The sequence below is a fragment of the Ceratotherium simum genome, chromosome 35 (genome assembly GCF_057802395.1).
Source record: "Ceratotherium simum simum isolate JZ-2026a chromosome 35, ASM5780239v1, whole genome shotgun sequence".
NCBI lineage: Eukaryota > Metazoa > Chordata > Mammalia > Perissodactyla > Rhinocerotidae > Ceratotherium > Ceratotherium simum.
In genome coordinates this window covers 18,073,186-18,087,315 of record NC_141934.1, presented here as the reverse complement: position 1 = coordinate 18,087,315, position 14,130 = coordinate 18,073,186, and the positions used below count along the sequence as shown (strand labels likewise).

At 55.9% G+C, this 14,130-nt stretch overlaps 1 protein-coding gene across 2 annotated transcripts in view; it reads right to left on the bottom strand.

The window, feature by feature from the left end:
- Positions 1-14,130, bottom strand: part of TESC (tescalcin) — a 46,809-nt gene that overhangs the window by 10,349 nt on the left and 22,330 nt on the right. Inside the window, exon 3 of one of the 2 annotated variants that reach the window (XM_004429940.3) lies at positions 3,777-3,857. The exons of the other annotated variant lie outside the window; for it this stretch is intronic. Coding sequence (XP_004429997.1) covers positions 3,777-3,857 — 81 coding nt within the window. The remainder of the gene's footprint in view (positions 1-3,776; positions 3,858-14,130) is intronic. 2 annotated transcript variants of the gene reach the window in all.

Below are 14,130 nucleotides of genomic sequence, written 5' to 3'. Positions count from 1 at the left end.
CAAGGTCAAAGCCGGTGGATGGAAGAATGGGGGCTGCAGCCAAATCGGCAACCCAGTGCAAGAACGCTCTTTTTGCAAAGACGCCTGATTTAGAGCAATATTTTCGCCTCCTTATCTTTCTGATGATCCCGTAAGGAATGGAGCCCCTGGAGGTGGGGATGGACCCCACCCAAACTGCCTGCAAGACTGGCTTCTCTGTTCTCTGTCCTGTTCCCAAAGGGTCTTAGGAAGCAAGGCTGACACTGGTATTTCAAGAAAAGAAAATCTGTCTCCAGCACGCCCTCCGAAGTCCTCACTTGCCTCCTTCTCAGGGTGAGATGTGAAGGATGCACAGGACATGCAGGGGCTTGGCTGCGGGCCCCAAGTTGTCCTGGGTGCAGGCCAGGGGAGCCTTTCTTTATCCCCTCCTCGGTGACTTCCCGGCTGCCACCCTCTCTCCAACACCCAGTTTTCTAAGCACTGCCTAGGCCAAGGCGAGAGCCACCCCCTCCCCGGGCACAGCCCTTCGCTCCTGCTCATCGTCCTGCGTCATCGTCCCAGAGCAATTCCCTAGAGCAGGCGCGGCATCGTGAGATCCCTCGATTCCCCCCCCACCCCCCACAACTACACGTCCAGTCAATCATCAGTTTCACTCGCCCGATCTCTCTGGGGCCCTCCCCCTCCTCCCCCGGCCCCCAGGCCAGCCTCCACCATCCCGGGGGATCCTCCAGCCCTGCCCTCCACAGGCAGCCAGAACGAGCTTTGCAAAACGCAAGTTGGCCCCTGCGGCTCTCCTGCTCGCCCAGCTCTCGGGGAACCCCCAGTGCCCCCACTTGGTCTCCCAGGCCCCGGGAGGTTCCGTCTCTGCCATCCACCCCACCCCTCACCGCCCCTCCCTGCCACACTCCCCTCCCAGGGTCCCCACAGGCTTGTTTCAATGTCTGCCTTCTGGATGCTCAACATCCCCTCATGGACTGATGTCCCTCAGCCTTCAGGTAGCCCTGCGCCTGCACCAGCCCTCTGACGGCCGGCCTACCTTCGGACCCTCAAGTCCTCCCTCTCCGGCCTCTGACTCACCGTCCCAAGTCCAGCGGCTGCCTACTCAGGGCCGCCTTCCTGTCTTCCAGCCGGAGGGAGGTCTCGGCTACGGACCTCGTCCAGGCCCTGTCCCCTTGGCACAGGCAGCCACTCACGGGGAACAGCCCCGCAGACACCTCAATTCCACCCCAGAGCTGGAAACACAACTCCTGGGTCTGTCCCCGGTTCCCGCAGGTGAAGCTGAGAGCCAGGTGACCTCGGGTCACATTTGTTTTAAGGAATAATTACATTTAGCAAAAGGCACAGATCTTGCGTTTGGACAGAGGGACGCACCTGTGAAGCCCACCCCCCAGGCAGGATACAGACCACTTCGCATCCACCCCAGAGGCTCCCTTGCGTCGCTCTCCAGGCTAGCCACACTCCCCCAGGGTGCTGGTGGGGACCGAGGAGCCAGACCGGCTGCCACGGGCTCTGCGGCAACAGGTTCGCTGGTTCAGGGCTGTCACCCTGTTCTCACCTCGAACCATGGAGACATGGGCCCCTCCAGCCTCTGACCTGGAGGCCGGGTCCCTCATGCCCGGCCAACTGCACAACTGGTCGGGTCTCCATCGAGGCTTTGGAAACAAGCCTCACAGACACACACACACAGGCAGGGATGTGCACACACAGACACACCCCACGTGTGCACTTACACCTTTGTCACGTCAGGCACCCACTACGCTCTGCTCACTCTACCATCATCCTGTGACGCCTCCGACTCTAGACCCAACGGCCTGTGTCGACTCCACGTCAGGGCCTGCATCTCCCCCCCGCCGGCACCTCCCTCCCCCCGACCCTGCCCTGGCTCACTCGGCCCCGGCTTCCCGGCACATCCCTCTGAGACGCCTCAGGCGGAACCAGGGTTAAAAAGGAGGTGGGGCGCTGACTCGCACTCCCATCTTCACCACGGACTGTGTGACTTTATCCAATGTGACCATGTGCTGTGGAGACTCCTCTGGTCCCGGTTCCCTCACCTCCACCCCCAGATCTAACCTTCCCTCTCTCATCCCCTCCCAGGTGCCTCAAAGCCGCCCACTGCTCTCCGTCTCTATTCAGCAGCCCTGGCTCAAGCCTGGGGACCGCAATATACCCCCCTCCCTGGCCTCTGTCCCCTACAATCCACGGGCAGCCAGAGTGAGCTCTACAAAATGCAAACCTGGTTCACGCTCCACCTTAAAACCCATCAGTGCCCCCCACCGCTGCTCCTAGGTTGACGTCAAGACCCCTCCTGCTGGTCTAGGGGCTGCATGATGCAGCTCACCACCTCTCACCATGCTCGGCCTCTCTGCGCTCCAGCCAGGCCTCCTCTCTGCCACTCACGCTCCTGGACTCCCTGTGCCACTGGGCCTTTGCACATGCAGCTCCATTCTCCCAGAGCACCTTCTCTCCCTGCTTGGCCTGGTTAACTCTTGGTCACTCTCTCCTCAGGCCTCGCCCCACAGGCCCTGGAGGAGGCCTCTGCATCTTCTGGGGCATCCTGAGGACCCCTAACCCCCATCCCATGAACAGGTGAGGCTCAGGGCAGCTCAGGGTCTCACTCAGGGCCCCACAGTCCTGGCAGAACCAGAGCTGAGCGGTTCAGCCTCGTAGAACTTGAGACGCACAGGGAAGTCCCCACCCACCTTCTGGCTGCGACATGCCCATTCCCTTCCTTCCTCTTTCTGCTGGTTCCCGTTCCTCAGCCATCTCTGCAGACACAGGGTGTCAGGCCCAGGGCCCCGGTGTGCTTGTCCCCAGGCCCCGGCAGCCTGGGGAGGGCGTGGCCACCCTACCTCCTGCACGGAGCCTCAGACACAGTGAATCTCCATCCGGTCAGGTGAGTCTTTCAACCCAACAACACTGGATACGTGGGGGCACGAGCTCCGGGACGCTGGCCAAGGTGCGCCCGCTCTCTGTGCCTCAGTTTCTGCGTCTGTAAGCCAGGGTGATGAGCATACCAATAGCTAACCCAGCACTGCGCCCGCCTCGTCTCAGCGCACACCCACAGCAACCCGCGAGGCGGAGGCTATTACCACCTCTACTTCACAGATGAGGACACTGAGCAGCCTCCAAGATGGTCCCCAATGAGCCCTGCCTCCTGGTTTTCACACCCCTGTGTAGGCCCCTCTCCAGGTGTGGGGTGACCCAGTGACTCACTTCTAATGAAGAGAATACAGCAGAAGTGATGGGATGTGAGATTAGGTTACCAAAAGATAGTGGCTTCCGTCTCCCTCTCTCTCATTCTGATGTCTCACCCTGGCGGAAGCCAGCAGCTACCATGTGTGAGTGGCCCTGTGGATTAGCCCATGAGATGCCTCGGCCCAAAGCCAGTGAGGACCTGAGGCCTGCAGACAGCCACGTCAGTGAGCTCGAAGCAGAGCCTCCCCTAGTCGAGCCTTCAGATGGCTGCAGCCCCAGCTGACCCTGAGCCCAAGAACCCAGCTCGTCCGTACCCAGATCCCTCATCCCCGGAAATGGTGAGATAATAAACACTCATTGTCTCAAACTGCTAAGTTCTAGGGTAATTTGTTACGCGGCCATAACTAACTAAATACAGAGGCAAGAGAGATTGATGAGCTTCTCAAAGTCACCAGCTCTGAATCCAGACTGTCTGACCCCAAACCTGTGCTCACAGCGCCCACCCAACACAGCCCGTCTTCTCTGCCCCAGTTTAACTGCGAGGAGTTACCCCCAGAGGACAAAGTCCCCTGCCATTGGCTGGTGCTGGGAAAGGAGCCCACCTGTTGTCGAAGAAGGCACGGACGATTTTGGATCGGATCGGGTTGAGCTCCAGATCAGGGACGTTGTTGAAGTTCTCCTTGCTGGGTTCCAGGAGGAGCAGCGCCAGGAAGAGAGAAGAAAGTGGATGTCATGGAACGCTCATCGCTCATCACTCATCGGGCTGTGTTTTTCATCCCGAGCAGGCCCCACGGGAATAGTTCAGAGACGGGACTGGAATGCACAGCACGGATCCGCCTCCTCCTCCAGCCTCTGGACTGGCAGGAGCAGGGAAGATTTGGAGGCTCAGAGATGCTTTTGTGAATCCAACAAATGTCCTGGACATTCACCTCCAGAAAAATGCAGGGACACACGATCTGCACCCCATTCTGAGGGGTCAGAGACCGCCTGAGGCCCAGCGCAGACCCCCAGGTAGGCCCAGCGCAGACCCCTGCTGTGGCCGTTCTGGAATCAAAGCAGCAAGATGCTGACTTGGAGATTTGGGAAACAGTCTGACAGGCTCTCAACTGGTTAAATGCAGAATTAGCACATGACCCAGCGATTCCACTCTTAGGCATATACCCCAGAGAAATGAAAACAGACGTCCGCATAAAAACTTGTACATGAATGTTCACAGCAGCATTATTCACAATAGCCATAAAGTAGAAACACCCCAAATGCCTTTCGATTGATAATTAGGTAAATAAAATGTGGTCTCTCCATACAATGGAATATTATTCAGCCATAAAAAGGATGGAAGATGAACACACTCTACAACACAGACGAAACTTGAAAACATTACACTAAGCGAAAGAAGCCAGACACACAAGTCCACACAGCATATGATTCCATTTGTATGAAATGTCTAGAATAGGTAAATCCATAGAGACAGAAAGGAGATTAGTGGTTGCCAGGGGCTGGGGGACTGGGAGCAATGGAGAGTGACAGCTAAGGGTACAGCGTTTCTTTTTGGGGTGATGAAAATGTTCTAAAATTGACTGTGGTGCTATCCGCCCAACTCTAATTAGTAAAAGCCACCGAATAGTGCATTTTAATGGGTGAGCTGTGGGGTATGTGCATTGTATTTCAGTAAAATTGTTTTCAAAAGAAAAAGATGCCGGCTGCGGGCAGGAGAGGGTGAACTCCCAACACAGCGCTGGGTCCCGGAGGCGGCGGGTCTGCAGCGTGGAGGCGGCAGTCCCTCAGCTGCCTGACCTCCCGCATCCTTTGTTCTCGGAATCTGCTCCCTGCTCACCTTTTTCTTCTGCTCCGTGGACTTCAACAGGCAACGGCGTTGGAAGGGCCCCAGGGACACAGGACACTAATCCCGGGGCACAAGGAGGCACACCCGGGTGGAAGGATATCAGCTACTTAAAAGGAGAACGTCCAGGGGTGGGATCTTCATCGGATTTGGGACTCAAAACTAGAGCAGACCCGTGCTGGGAGAGGAGGAAGCGCCACGGACACAGAGAATCAAGCTCTGTCTGTGTTGGAAGGTTCCAGAAACACACGCTGGCCCCTGTCCTGCCTCCACCTGACAGAAGGGGAGGCTGGGGCTCAGACAGGAGAAGCAGGACCTGGCCCCGGGGCCCGGATCCCCCCGTGTTCTCTCCTCGCTGTGCTGCTTCCTTTTTCTCTCTCCCAGCACTCCTGGAGGCCTCTGGCCAAACTCAGGAGCCAGCGTCAGCGGACACCAACATTTTAGACTCGTGACAGCCCAGTTCTGAGAAGGAGGGCACTCCCAACAGCTGGCCTGGAGTGATGGAATATTATTCTGTCATTAAAAGGGATGCAGCACTGATTCATGCTACAATGTTGATGAAGCTCGAAACCACGACGCCGAGTGAAAGAAGCCAGACGTGAAAGGCCTCATATCGTGTGACTCCATTTATGTGCAATGCCCAGAATAGGCCAATCCATAGGGACAGAAGGTACACTGGTGGTTGCCAGGGTGATGGGGGCAATCGCTGATAAGTACAGGGTTTCTTTTGGGGGTGATGAAAATGTTCTAAAACTGACTGTACACTGTAAATGGGTGAATTGTACAACATGTCAATTATATCTGTTAAGCTGTTTTAAAATTCCCCTAAAATATTTTTAAGAGCCAAAAAGCAAAGGACGCCTGCACTATGACTCTGTTTATATAAAGAACAGAAAGTGCCCACACTGACCCATGCGGCTGAAGTCAGGATAACAGTCAACCATCTTCGGGATGGTGACTAGGAGGGAGCACGAGGGGGCTTTTGGAGGCTGAGAATGTTTTGTCTTAATCTGGGTGTGGGGTCCTGGGTGTGTTCAGTCTGTGAAAGTTCATCTTGAGATGACCAGTCACTTTCCTCTGTGCATGTTACAGTCCCCACTGCACCAGCATGCCCAGCTGTCCTCCCCTTTCTCCTCAACTGTGGGAGGCGACCACAGGAGGAAACACAGAGAAAGCCCAGAGTGCCCTGGACGGGAACAAGTCAGGTCGAAGGGGTCACAGGGAGCTTGAGAGGGGATTTTGAGAGACAGAAAGGAAGCAACCAGCTGCTACGTGCCCAGTTAGTACTTGAGACGCTGAGCCCCCTCCGGCTTTCACTGGCCAGGGAGTCTTGGCTCCTGCTAACCCTTCCTCAGCCTCAGTTTCCTCATCTGTGAAGTGGGCACAGCCTCTGGAGTCAGATTTGGGTTCTACCTGGCTCTGCCACCTGGGACAAGTGAGCTAGCCTCTCTGAGCCTCCGTGTGCTCCTCTGGAAACAGGAACCTCAGAGGGTTGTCATGTGCTAACGTGAGATGAAGTCTGGAACACGCTTAGCACCACGCCCGGTGAGGAGGGAGTGCTCCACAGATGGAAGCTTCAGCCACGGCACCCTAGCTCGTGGGGCAGGACCCCACGATTTCCACAGCATCATCTCCTCAATGCCGTGCACAAGCGGGGCGCACAGGTGAACGAACAGTTGAGCAAAAGGATGGCGGGTGCGGGCAGGGCTTGTCTCCTCGTCCGGTCTGCCCTGAGCACCCGGCCTGCGCCCGGCTTGGCTCCTGCCCCAGGTGTCCAGACCCTTCAGCCGCCCCCCAGGAGTTCTCCGTCTGCGGATCCTTGGAGAGCATCAGGGGCCTGCTGTGCCTTGCTCGGCTCGGAACGGGCTCTCAGAGGAGCCGTCTCCCAGGACTGCTGGAAGGATCCGATTCGGGGACACATTCGCGGGAGTGGAAGTGAGTCTGGTTAACTCCCAGGAGGAAACAGAGGCCCAAAACAAGGTAGCTGCAGGTTCCGGGGGTGGAGTCCCCATGCTTGTGAAGGTGGCAAGGGACCCACGAGCACCCCCGGCCACCCTGAGATCCCAGAAAGGGCCAGAGGGACTCTAGGGCTGACCGCGAGGGAGAGCAGGCAGCAACGCCCTGGGACGGAGGGGGTGGAGGTAGGAACGACCTCACCTCGTAGAGCCTGACCAGGAGCCTGGAGGAGAAAATTAACAACACAGAGGCCTGATTTCCCACTGAGAGCAGAGGAGGTGAGGCAGATGCTAGGATCGAGCTGGGGGCAGGTGTCCCCAGGTCCCGGCCTCACAGCCCTGGCAGGTCTGTGCAGATGTCTTTGAAGCCCAGTTGTCTTTGCTCCATCTCTCCTAGGCACCTGCTAGGCCCACACTAGAATCTCTCCTCTCCCTCCCCGCGGGCACTGTACTGACTCTCCAAGCCTCAGTTTCCTCATCTGTGAAGTGGGTACAGACCCAGCACCTTCCATATCACAGGGATGTGAAGTCTGGCACACCCAGGGGCCGATCCAGGCTCTGCCCCTGACTGGGCACATGATCCTGGGTGAGCCACTGCACGTCCCGGAGCCTTGGACTTCTCATCTGTAAAATGGGGATCATGGGACTAGCTGGGTAGTATCATGGGATTAATGAGATGAACGCATGTAAGGTGTGCAGCATGCTGCCTGACACACCGTGAGCTCTTAATTCTAAAATGATGATAATAATAATAGCAGCTCGCCTTCTATGTACTTCCAAAGTGTCAGGGACTCTTGTAAGAGCTTTACATTATTATGTTATAAGGTAGGAGCTTATCTCCATCTTTTTTTTTTTTTTTCCGTGAGGGAGATCAGCACTGAGCTAACATCCATGCTAATCCTCCTCTTTTTGCTGAGGAAGACCGGCTCTGAGCTAACATCTATTGCCAATCCTCCTCCTTTTGTTCTTCCCCAAAGCCCCAGTAGATAGTTGTCTGTCATAGCTGCACATCCTTCCAGTTGCTGTATGTGGGACGCGGCCTGAGCATGGCCGGAGACGCGGTGCGTTGGTGTGTGCCCGGGATCCGAACCCGGGCCACCAGTATCGGAGCATGCGCACTTAACCGCTAAGCCACCAGGCCGGCCCTTATCTCCATCTTAAAGATGAGAAAACCAAGGCAGAGAGGTGAAGAAGCTTCTTATTGTGAAGATTGGTACCGACTGACCCAGGCAGCACAGGGAAGCCCGAGAGCAGCTGCTCACGACAGTCAGGTCCGGCTGGCTGTTCCTGGGGACACTCCCAGGTACCTGCCCACTTCCCAATTCAACAAGTTGAGTTGGTCCTCTAGCCCAGAGCCTGAGGCAAGCGAACCAGAGCTTAATCGCAGCTTAATGCCCCATCAATGCTGGTTTCAGTCTTATTTTCCTTCTCCCCGACCTGCCCCCAGGTGCCCACTGGGCTGGTCAAACCGGCTCAGCGGATGTGTCTAGCCGTGGGAACAGGCTTGACTCGCCCAAGCCCAGGGTTGGGGACAGGTCACTGCTCTCGGGCCAGAGCTGATGTAAGGTGGCCAGTGAGTGGTCCAACTGCTCCGTGACCAGCGGGGGGTGGTACGCCCCACGAGGGCCCCAGGGGCACACGACTTCCTCCCTCCTCCAAGGGTTTTTAAATTTCCCCCTCGGGTCCTGAGGGCTTTCACTGTACAGGCTGTGCTCAACGCTTTGTGAGCACCGCCACATTTAATCACCCCCACGCACCACTTTTCTTGCCTTTTACAGGCAAGAAAATGAGGCCCAGAGAGGGGAAGTGACTAAGCCACAGTCACACAGCAAGGAGAGGAGCTTCGAATCCGGTTCTAATCGCCCCATGCACTTCCTCACACTGGCTACTTCCTTTGAGTTGCACGTTTTTACTTTAAGGCAAGAGAATGAGCAAGATCTTCGTTGGGCATCTGTTCCCACCCAGCCCAGAGAGGCCCCATCCAGCACCCAGAACAAGCGCAAGACAAGCGTCTGGCCCACAAGGGAAGGAGAAGACGGAAAAAGCACCGAGGGCGGGCGGGCTCGTCCTCCGGCTCGTGGTGTGGGGTGGTTTCCGGTTGTGTTTGAAGTTCAGCTCAACGGCAGAGCTCTCTCTGCGGGTTCTGGGCTTGGGCCGCCCTCAACCACACCAGGCTCACTGACCTCCGAGCTGAGGAGGCAGCAAGGCCCCAGATGCTCAGCCCAGAACGCCGGCCTCCCTGCTCTCTGCTGGTCCACGGCTCCCTGCAGCATCGAGGGAGGCCACTGGGGTCTTTCCTCCGTGGGGCGCCTGCCCCACTCTCCCCACCCCACTCCCTGCGCTCGTTGCTTAGCATCTGAAGTTTCCCACGCGGTGGCCACGAGACAGTAGACACTGGGGAACCTGGGGCCCCACGGGGACTCACCAAGGAGGGACCACATCTCATTCAGCATGCGTCTTCCCAGGCAGAGCTGAGCTACTCAAAGTGCGGTCCCCGGACCAGCAGCATCACCTGGGAGCTTGTGAGAAATGCAGTCTCGGCCGCTCCAGAGCTGCTGAATCAGGACCTGCATCTTAATATGATCCCCAGCGGATTCGTGTCTAAGTTAAAGTTTGAGAAGCACTAGGAATTCCCTAAATGCACTGGGTGGTTCTCCCATCCACGTGCCTTTGCATAAACGACTCTGGTAAGAAAGGCCAGGTCCCCTTGTCCCCAGGCAGATGCCTCATTCGAAAGCTGGGGCAGCACCACCACCACATTCCTCCTCATCACACAGGCTTTCTCCCCGCCCCTGTAACCACTCCACGGGGCCTGCTGCCCTCCCAACACCTGTCCTTGACTTATCACAGGGTAGCAACCAGTATTCCAGCACCTTCCATGTGCAGGCACTGTGCTAGGTGCTGGCTGCAGCAATGAACGGGACTGACATGATCCCTCCTGGGATTCTAGTGGAACAGAGACGGAAAAGAGTCTCTCAGGCAGCAACAAGCACTTTGCAGACAGACCAAGCAGGGACAGGACAGAGACTGCTCGGAGCTGGTGAAATCTCACTGGGGTGGTCAGCAAAGGCCATGGCAAAGGAGACACACGAGCCGAGACCTGAAGGCGGCGAGTTCTCAACTCCAGGGAACGTGTGGCGACGTCTGGAGACATTTGTGGCTGTCACACTGGGAGGGTGAGTCACTGGCATCTAGTGGGTCGAGGCCAGGGATGCTGCTCAACATCCTACAGGACAGCGCCCCCCCCCCCCCAAAGAATTCTCCAGCCCCAAGAGCCAACAGAAACCCTGCTCCAGGGAAAAGCATTCTAGAAAGAAGGAACAGTGTGTGCAGGAGCTCTGAGCGGGGAACAGCGAGAACGGCCACGCGGCTGGAGCAGAACGGGCCAGAGGGTCAGGAGGTCGGAGGGGCAGTGGGCCGATCGTCCGGGATCTGCAGGACACAGAGCGGCCTCGGGGGCTCTGACTACATTTCACTCGGCGAGCTGGAACGTTTTAAGCAGAGAAGTGCCATTTTAATGGGCTCCCCCGTACGTTACTGTGGGTCTATACCATGGAGGGGCTTGGGGGGGCGAGAACAGAAGCAGGAGGGCCAGGGAGGAGGCTGCTGCGATAATCCAGCTGAGACATGACACGGCCTGGACGGGACATCTGGGAGGACGAGGAGCAGCTTGCCTGGGGACGTGTTAAGTGTGAGGTGCCTTCTGGACATCGAGTGGCTATGTGAGTCTGGCGTTCAGAGATGTCCTGGCCAGAGATACAGACTCGGGAGTTAGCCTCCAGGCGGTGTCTCGAGCCGTGAATGTGTATTTTATTTCAAGGACAAGGGGAAGGCCAAGATGACCCTCGGGGGTCTGCGCCCAACCCCAGCTCTCCTCTCACCACTCAGCACGCAGGCTGACGAAGCTCGGGCCGTCTCCCCGCCTTTGCGCTGGCGGTCCCCTCGGCCTAAGCTCCCTTCCCTCTTCTCTTCACACACCGGCTCCTTCTCTCCACTCCGCTCCCAGCCCCATCGCGCCCACCGCAGAGGCACCTTCGCTGACCACCTATCCCAGGGTCGCCCTCCCTGCCCCGCTTCCCTCCTTCATCATTTGCCGATATGTTAGTGACCTCTCTGGCACTCGCTCACTCTCACACACACACACACACACACATATGCATGCACCCCGGAACAGAAGCCCCCCGAGGCGGAGGGAGCCTCACTTCTCATTCAGCATCCTCGGCACCAGAACCGGCCACAGAAGACCCTTAACACCTGCGTCTGAAAGCAAGGACCGAGCCGGTCTTAAACATCCCGGGAAACGAATCTCTGAAAAGTTTGATGTGAGCACCCGCTAATGAATCTAGGACCATCTAGAAAGCTCCTCCCCGCTTCGGGGGACAGCTTGGCGTCCTTTCACACCAAACGGCTCCCTCCCGGCTCTCCTTCTCACACCTGCCCTCACACACTCACCGGAGCAGACGTGAGAGCCCCGACTGCCCGCTGACTGCTTCCCGGGTAGTTTCACAAGCCGCTGCGGGTCTTCCTTTTTACACAAGCCTGCATCCGCCTAGCTGAGGCTTGCAAGGGGGCCCTTGTCAAGGCTTGGGATACATTAAATACTGACTGCGAAGCAGCCTGACGCCCCATGCAGGGCTGTGACTCTCACTATCGTGAGAACTTTTAAAAAAAAACTGTAAATTTTTAGCTACCTGACAGGCTAAAAGCAAAGTGACTGGATTAAGAAGTGACTTAAGATGCAGAAAAGCAATGTGATCACAGAGGTTCAGGGCTCCAGCTCTTTCATCAGCCAGCTCTGCTTTGGAACCCCAGTGCTGCTGGGGTAAACTTTAACCTCTTTAGCCTCAGTTTCTTAACCTGTGAAATGGGGTAATGGGGTGACCTTCAGAGGGTTCCTGAGACCCTTGAGACCACACAAGTGAGCATTCAGCCAGGGCCTGTCACACGTTAGCATTCGGCTCACGGCCGCTGGGGCTCCCGTTGACACACATGACCCTGAGCTAACCTCTAACTCGATAAAGCTGTGGGAAACCCTGCCGAGGGTTACAAGACAGGACCTCGAGCTAGCACTTCTGTGGGTGCCCTGGTGTCTGGCTGATCAGAATGCTGTTCTGCACCTTGGAACACCTTGGCATTCAACAATGAACCGTGCGTCCTTTCTCTTCCCCACGTACATCTGTGGTTGCATTTATCCCAGGCATCACTCCAACATTCAGTGGCTTGATGAATCTAAAAATATTTTCGTAACGTGGCTCTGTCTGATCAGGCCTCCTGCGGGCCTGCACCGCTATGATTGAAGGATCCCATAGCATCTACTTCTGGGCGTAGGTGAGCCCGCGAGAGCGCTGTCAGGAAGTAAAAAGTCGCGGTTTGTGACATTCACCAGTTAAGTGACCCAACTAAAGAAACACAAGTGCACGAAGCCATTACTGTATTTTCTTCACCGTCTAAATTAGTATCTTTTAATGGTTTCCTTATGGAGGGTCTTCCCTGCCGGAAGAAAAGCTTTTGAGGACAGGAGAGAAGTCTCTGCAGGGTAGACGTTCAATAAATGTGTCGGATAAAGATTTCCTAGGCAAGCATTTTGCCAAGAGGCCTCAGAACTCTGTGGTCAGGGTGGATTCAGGCTTTGGGGGTCTTGAAACATATATAATTGGGGGGGCCTCTTAAAGAAAAAGGATGCAGCATTATGAATTTTTTTAAAAATCAGGTGCCAGGCCTCGTAAGGAACCCCCACAGAGAGGGGCCCCGACGCAGTGGCTTTAAAGGCCTCAGGGTAACCCCCACCCCCAGACATCCTTAGATGATTTTCAGAAAGAGAGGGAACCTGACCGAACACGGGCAAGAAATAGTGGGTTAAGATTAAAATCAATTTGGGCAGGTTTTACCTTGTGGGATTATTTTTTTAAGCTACATTCAATTTATCAAAGTGACAAATTCAGAAACCCAATTCTTTGTCAAGCTTTTAAATGCAACTTACAAATCTTACCAGTCTATGTATAAAGCCCGCAGGTTTGAATAGTCACTTTGGAAAAGGGGCCTTTTGCACTCAAGGTATTCTAAAGCCCTCTGTGGGATCCTAATAAGCTCCCGCCACCTTGGCTCTCGGGGCGGGGGGGGGGCGAAGGGACGTGCACCCCACACCCCACACAGACTGGGGTGCTGAGGGTCTTGCTCAGGGAACCCCTGGCAACACCTTTCTCATGGGGGAGCATGTCCCCACAATCCAGCCAGCTTTCACCAACAGGCCTCTAAATGCTAAAGAAACGAATCCTTTCCATGATGTGAAACCCCAGCACAGCCCAGGGCCCCGTGGACAGCCCCAGGGATCAGGGAGGTTGAAGGCCCAGCCTGGGGTCTCTCGGGAAACCCTTAGCAGAGTGGGGACGGCACTGGGGACCAGATCACAGCCCAGGGCCTTCATCCCTCGGCCTGGGAGGCAGGAAAACAAAGGGGCCTGGAAAGCTTCCCCACCGCCCTTCTCCAGGCCCCGGAGGGGGGATTAGGATTAGGCAAAGCAGTTCCCGGAGCCTGGGAGGAAGCTTTCCTGTGGGCCTGTTTGCATAAGGTGCTGCTGCTGCAGTTTGTCACCTCCTTCCTGCAGGCTGCGCCTGGCTGTCACCGTGTGAAGCTGACACTAACATCCCAGCAGAGACTGCAAGACACTGGAACAGGGGCTGTGATGAGGGGAATTATACACCAACATCCCAGGACGTTAAGGGCAGAGGGTCCTCAGATGGCAGAGTGGGGAGACAGGTCCTTGGAGGTCATTCGCAAGTCAGGGCAATGCCCCCACTTCCTTACAGAGAGATCTCAGCACTGGGTTCAAATCCCAGCTCCTCCACTTCTGAGCTGTGTGACCCAGAGCCAGGTACATGGCCTCTCTGAGCCTTACTTTCCCATCTGTAAAATGGGGAGAACAGGTGTTCCTACCACTATTTCCCATGGGTTTTATGAGACTGAAGTAACACACACCAGCTGTGCAGCACACAAAACATGCTCGAATTATAATAGCTTATATTTGTGAACAGTTCTTATAAATTCTTTTACTAGGACTATGTAAACCCTATGAGGGAAGTACTATTACTAACAATGGGTCTCATGTACACCATGCGTTATGGGTTATAAAGAACCTTTCTAGTCATTATACTCACTCACTTG